Source organism: Dama dama, chromosome 12 (assembly GCF_033118175.1).
Source record: "Dama dama isolate Ldn47 chromosome 12, ASM3311817v1, whole genome shotgun sequence".
Classification (NCBI taxonomy): Eukaryota; Metazoa; Chordata; class Mammalia; order Artiodactyla; family Cervidae; genus Dama; species Dama dama.
In genome coordinates, this window is record NC_083692.1 from 26,781,737 (window position 1) to 26,788,660 (window position 6,924).

At 42.2% G+C, this 6,924-nt stretch overlaps 1 protein-coding gene across 1 annotated transcript; it reads right to left on the bottom strand.

Moving 5' to 3' along the window:
• Window positions 1-4,094: 4,094 nt before the first annotated feature.
• HSPA2 (heat shock protein family A (Hsp70) member 2) lies at window positions 4,095-6,742 on the bottom strand. The gene has a single exon (XM_061156890.1). The coding sequence runs from the start codon at window positions 6,485-6,487 to the stop codon at window positions 4,577-4,579; it is 1,911 nt and encodes a 636-aa protein (XP_061012873.1). The 5' UTR covers window positions 6,488-6,742; the 3' UTR covers window positions 4,095-4,576.
• Between the last annotated feature and the right edge of the window lie 182 nt (window positions 6,743-6,924).

The following is a 6,924-nucleotide window of genomic DNA, read 5'->3' on the forward strand; positions in this document are numbered from 1 at the left end:
TGCCCCAACCAGACATTGAATTTGGCACCCCCTACATCAGAAGGTGGAGTTTTAACCACTGGGGAAGTTCCTCGCATAAACTTTACAAAAAAGAGCAATAGACACTCCACTGCTTCCCCTTAACCCCACCATCCTAGTCTACTTGGTAACACACAATCACTGTTCACAGTAGTATAAAATTGTAAACACCAAGATTCATGATCCACTCTCGAGTCCACTGCTGGTAACTGCTCCAATTGGCTCAGATATAAGGAAACCCACCAGTACACTGGCAATGTTGCTTTGAGGCTGTGGCCTTAGAGGCCGGCTTATTATAAGATGACTCATTTGAAAATAATTCACCAAAATATCCCAGTCATCAAATGCTTGTCTCCAACCTGGGTATTTAACTTTGGGTGGGAACAAGGAGAAATAATGAGTTGAAGCTCCAAAAAGGAGCAAGGAAGAACAAGTACTCTGGGTGGTTCCAATTTACCACACTTCCAGGCAACCTCTTCAGTTTAGCTAAATGAGTGAAGAAATGCTAACAGAAAACCAAAGATCTTTTATACCTTACCATGTTTAACTTTAGACTGTCTAATATACAAAACTAAAGGTAAAAATAAAGGAATTGAGAACCCAAAATAATGACCTACATAAAAGTTACATGACAAGTTACCACAGCTTTGCCAGAGGGACATGTTAATACTTAGAGGAAACCCTGGATAACTCTGAATGTACCATCTTATATTTCTGTGTCACTAGACCCTAAGGAAAGAGGGAGTAAAAATTGTTTTTATGACTCTAAATCATTATTTTTAAAGTGACCCATTCATCAATTAGATTTTCCCCCAGTTAGTTTTTTTTAATGACATTAGAAACTCATAACCTAATATGGAAATATAATTTTCTCTTAAAAAACAAAGTCATAATGCAATGAAGTAGGGGAAAGGTGCTGTCTAAATATTTAATAATTTCAAATGCCCTATAAGGGAAATTTTTTTTTTTGGCCTAATTAAGTTCTCAAGATCAAAGAACTAAGAGCATATGACATAAAACTAAGTTGACTGTCTCAAATTTTAGGCCCAAGATATTAACTTTATTATGCATATTTATACTATGAAAAAATCAGTGGACAGATTTTCAAAATGTTATAATTCTACTTTTAAAACTAATATAAGAAACAGCAATACCAGTATTTGAATTAGCAACTCCATTTCTGGTGCTTATTTCTCCAATCTTCAATTCAAACATCCTAATCTGTACTTAAAGGGATGGAGGAAGAGTCTGACTTTTTCACTTGTTTAAGGGAAAAACATTTCAATATTAAGTAGCACACTATTAAATTTTAGAAATACATATATCCTAAAATATCTCCATCCCAAAAGCTGTAAATACTTGTAAAAAGCTGTAAAAAGAATAAATACTGAGCTCTTCTTCTAAAGATCCATAATTTTTCTTGAAGGACTTAAATTTTATATCTAATTTTAATGCTTAAGGATAGTCCTTCAAAACAGTTACCTCATACATTAAATATACAGAAACAATTGAATATTAGTTGTTATATATATATGTGTGTGTGTGTATATATATATATATATATACCTTTAGCAGTTGTCTTGTGATCATATGGATTTGAGAATCTTTAAAACTTCAGTTCCAGTGTTCAAAAGCAAGACAAATATGCCTCACAACTTTTAAAAACTACATCCAATTGAAATACCTTATCATGAGCCCAGTATTTGATCTTCATAAGAGAGACCTTTTGATTTCATCTAGTCAGATTATATTCATGTTTAAGATTATACACAGAATATTTTTAGTTCTCCTTGACATGCAGAATATATTATGTATTTTAATATGCATGCTAAATTTAAAGATGTAAAGAGCACAAGTCAGGTACATTAACTTCCATTATACATATAAATTAATATGATAACAAATTTAGAGTAATCTTGTTTTGAAATTTCATACAACTGAAATACTCTGAACAATTTTGACAGGTGTCTAGATTCATTGCCTCAAAACAGGGACAGTTATGTTAATTAGACATTCAAGAAAGAAGAAATTAAGTCCCCGTTATGAGAAAGGTACTTTTTCAATCCCTAAGCATTCTATACATATTTCATTAGCTGTAGTCATGACCACTAGTCCCTAGCATAGTATTACTTTCAAGGGCAAGTGATGTTAATTATTCCTTAAACTGTAATTTAGCCTCATCCTGAACTCAAGTATTTTTTTGATTGTCATTTGACTATGGCTGATCTAACATCTGCTAAAGGGTTCCCATGAGTTATTGGGTTACTAACTTCAACTGACCCTGGAAACATGAATGGCTACTTTAGTGGCTTTTTATCTTAAGCAATATTTAGATCTAGGTAAATTTGAGAAGACAAAATTAAAAGTACTCAAGAGTTTTACAAATTATTTTTCAAAATAACAGAAAATGAAGTATTTATGTAGATTGATGTTAGTGTTACAGCAAGTTACCAGAGGTCAGGCTATAGGATCAAAGAGATTACCATTTGGCATTTTTCTGATCCTTTAGAAACTAGTATCTTCTAAATATGAGGTCTAGTCAAACTAATACCAAACTGCACTTAAAGACCCCACTATACTTTGTATTCTTTGAAGTTAGAGCAAGGGGTAAACACTCAATAAAGAACAAAAGGTTAACAGAATGAGTATTATCTTGGTAAAAACTCAGGTGAAACGTCACTCTAAGGCTACTAATTACCTGACTCTTTTAATACCAAGGTAACTTGTCAAATATTTATGCGATGCTATCTGCAATGAAATATCCTTAATGCTTCTTTGCTGAAAACTTTCCACTCTGGCAACAGCAATGAAAAACTCAAGTTGTGTTCACCTTTCAGAATGTAAGGAACAACTACCTTTTTAAAAAATGTCTATTTTGAAGCAATTTTACAACTGCCTTTTTATCTTCCTCCCCCCACCCAAATGAGACTTGTTAAAAGAAAAAAAAAATCGTAGGTACAAAGAGTCGGCGCTTACATGAGAGGACTGTGACCGAAGCTCAATACTTTTAGGCTATTTTGTTCTCTTGTTTTTATATTTCAAAAATTCCTCTCTCTGCTTGATATGGAAGAGTCCACTAGTAAGTTTAAAATTAGCTTCTATATGTCACTGTTATCTTATGAACAACAGGAAGTAAATCTACATCACTTGGAAGGCGATATTAAATTGTCTGTATGGTGAAAACATTAGATTAACTATGCATTTTCCAATCAGCTTTACTCAATTTCTTCCAAATTCTCCTTAAAGAGAATAAATCAGTACAAAGCAGATGAGTCAGTCCACTAAAATATAAACATGAACCCCCTTCTTCCAAGGATGTGGATTTTTAAAGCTTAAGCCCAGGACAGTGGATTTCAAAGGGTTATATTTCTATCTGTAACAATCTCAAATTGGAAATATTGGAAAATGAACAAGTTGCATATTGACAAAATACAGGACTATCTTGCAGTTTATCTTTTAAAAAAAGAAATATATTCTAGTGATTTAAGGCAGGTATTGAAAAAGCACTATGATCGTCAAATCAGAACAACAACAAAAAACTATTATCTTCCTTTACCATCCAAGTAATTTAAGTGCTGAAAACATATTCTTGAATTTGCCATATGCCCAGAATTTGAACTGTTTTACTAGAAAAAGTTGACAAAAGTTTGACTGAATTTGAACTCAATATTAAGTGGCTTTAACCTTTGTCTGTTGGATCTTGTTTCAGACACCTGTATGCAGCAGAAAGCAAACCTGTTTCATATTATGTTAGGCTATTTTCAGAAGACAACTCCTTTTGTTTACAGAAAGAATCTTTGTACTTAACCCTGGAATACAGCTTGTATTTTGCTGGAATATTCAGGTGGATTTTCACTTGAACATTTATGCCAACTCTGGTTTCTGTATTAAAAGGAGGGTAAAGTTTACCCAGATCTTCTCCCCTTAAGTTGCTGGTAATTCAAAGCAGGAAACTCATCTGAGAATTAGATAAGATTGAGTTAGACAAATTTCACCTTATACTAATACCTTATTTAGTTAAAGACGCACATGGGTAAAACAGTAAGAATACAAAATTGAAAACTCCAAGACAGTAATTTTTAGGTCAATTTCAGCTTTTTACTTTTAAATCTGTATTTATGCGTTTGCAAAAAGTATGCCTTTAACATTACTGCAATGTTCACTTTTCTCTTCAAGTAGTACATACAAATAAGCAATTCAAGCTTCTATGTATTTTATTGTTACCAAACTTCTACAGAACCTGTGTGAAAACTTCAGTTTTCCCGTCTCAAATCTCCATGCACAAACTAAGCTAACCAAAAAACGTTCAAGTCAGCAAACAAGCAAAATGCATTAAAGAGATATCTCAAATAATGTTTCTAAAAAATCAAACTTTAGAACTAATCTTGTATCATTAAACTAAGTTGTTACACCTTTCCTTTCATATGCATACACCGGTTAAACACTTCCAATAATAGATCTCGTATTTGGCACAAGGACATTTCAAAGAAGAAACAGAAACAAAAGGAAAAAGAAAAAAGAAAGGAAAAGAGGTTTTTACGCTGTCTTGAGTGCAGGTTTAGTCCACTTCCTCGATGGTCGGTCCGCCGGATGCTCCTGAACCGCCGCCGCCGCCAGGGCCGCCTTGGTATAGTTTGCTGATGATGGGGTTGCACACTCTTTCGAGCTCTTTCTGCTTGTGTTCATACTCATCTTTTTCCGCCATCTGGTTCCGGTCGAGCCAGTTGATCACCTCCTGACACTTGTCGAGAATCTTGTTTTTGTCCTGATCGCTAATCTTGCCCCTCAGTTTCTCGTCTTCCACCGTCTGCTTGATGTTGTAGGTATAGGACTCCACAGCGTTTTTGGCGGCTACTCGGTCGCGATTGGCCTCATCTTCCGACTTGTACCGCTCCGCCTCCTGCACCATCCGGTCAATGTCATCCTTGCTCAGACGACCCTTGTCGTTGGTAATGGTGATTTTGTTTTCTTTACCGGTGCTCTTGTCGGCGGCGGTGACGTTGAGGATGCCATTGGCGTCGATGTCGAAGGTGACCTCGATCTGGGGGACCCCGCGGGGCGCTGGGGGGATCCCGGTCAGGTCGAACTTGCCCAACAGGTTATTGTCCTTGGTCATGGCCCGTTCGCCCTCGTACACCTGCACCAGCACGCTGCTCTGGTTGTCTGAGTAGGTGGTGAAGGTCTGCGTCTGCTTGGTGGGGATCGTGGTGTTCCTTTTGATGAGAGGAGTCATGACGCCGCCAGCCGTCTCGATGCCCAGGGACAACGGGGTCACGTCGAGTAGCAGCAGGTCCTGTACGTTCTCTGACTTGTCCCCGATGAGAATGGCCGCCTGCACCGCGGCTCCGTAGGCCACTGCCTCGTCGGGGTTGATGCTCTTGTTCAGCTCCTTACCATTGAAGAAATCTTGCAGCAGCTTCTGGATCTTAGGGATGCGAGTGGAGCCGCCCACCAGCACGATCTCCTGGATCTGGCCCTTGTCCAGCTTGGCATCGCGCAGAGCCTTCTCCACCGGCTCCAGGGTCCCGCGGAAAAGGTCTGCGTTGAGCTCCTCGAAGCGGGCGCGGGTGATGGACGTGTAGAAATCCACGCCCTCGTAGAGCGAGTCGATCTCGATGCTGGCCTGCGTGGACGAGCTCAGGGTGCGCTTGGCGCGCTCGCAGGCGGTGCGGAGTCGCCGCACCGCACGCTTGTTGGGTGCAATGTCCTTCTTGTGCTTGCGTTTGAACTCCTCCGCCAGGTGGCTCACCATGCGGTTATCGAAGTCCTCCCCGCCCAGATGAGTGTCGCCAGCCGTGGACTTCACTTCGAAGATGCCGTCCTCGATGGTCAGGATGGACACGTCGAAGGTGCCGCCGCCCAGGTCGAAGATGAGCACGTTCTTCTCGCCTCCCGCGCAGCCCTTCTTGTCCAGGCCGTAGGCAATGGCCGCCGCCGTGGGCTCGTTGATGATGCGCAGCACGTTGAGGCCCGTAATGGTGCCCGCGTCCTTGGTGGCCTGGCGCTGCGAGTCATTGAAATAGGCCGGGACGGTGATGACCGCGCTCTGCACCTTGCCCCCCAGGTAGGCTTCGGCAATCTCCTTCATTTTAGTGAGGACCATGGAGGAGATCTCCTCGGGGAAGAAGGTCTTGATCTCTCCTTTGTACTCCACCTGCACTTTGGGCTTCCCTCCCTCGCTCACCACCCGGAATGGCCAGTGCTTCATGTCTGACTGCACTGTGGCGTCCTCGAACTTCCGACCGATCAGCCTCTTGGCGTCGAAGATGGTGTTGGTGGGGTTCATGGCCACCTGGTTCTTGGCTGCATCGCCGATGAGGCGCTCGGTGTCGGTGAAGGCCACGTAGCTGGGGGTGGTACGGTTGCCCTGGTCGTTGGCGATGATCTCCACCTTGCCATGTTGGAAGACCCCCACGCACGAGTAGGTGGTGCCCAGGTCGATGCCAATAGCCGGGCCGCGGGCAGACATCCTGACTGAAAGACAGGCAAGCGACGTTAGACGAGAACACCTGGGGCAGAAAAATCTGCGGCCTCAACTAACGGTCACTTAGCCCCAGACTCCGCGAACGCAACCAGCGTCTCTCACTCCCCTCCCTCGGCTCCCCACTCTTATAGTCGCCTCCCCGCCGCCTTTTGGAAACTCTCAGAGCCAATCCGCTCTCGGGACCGCCCGCCACAGGCTTGCCGGGATCGGAGTGACCGGCCTGAGGCCCAACAGACTTCTAGATGGATGAGGGGCGGGACTCCGGGCCGCGCTAGGACGCGAGGGGCGGCCGTTATGCAAATAAGACCCCTCCCACGTGTCCACGGCGGCCCGCAGTCTCCGCGGCTCCAGAGCGGCCTGCAGCTTGGGGGCGTTAGGCTCGCGCCTCAGCCCAGGTGTACGCGCTTTTTCTCGATCTTCAC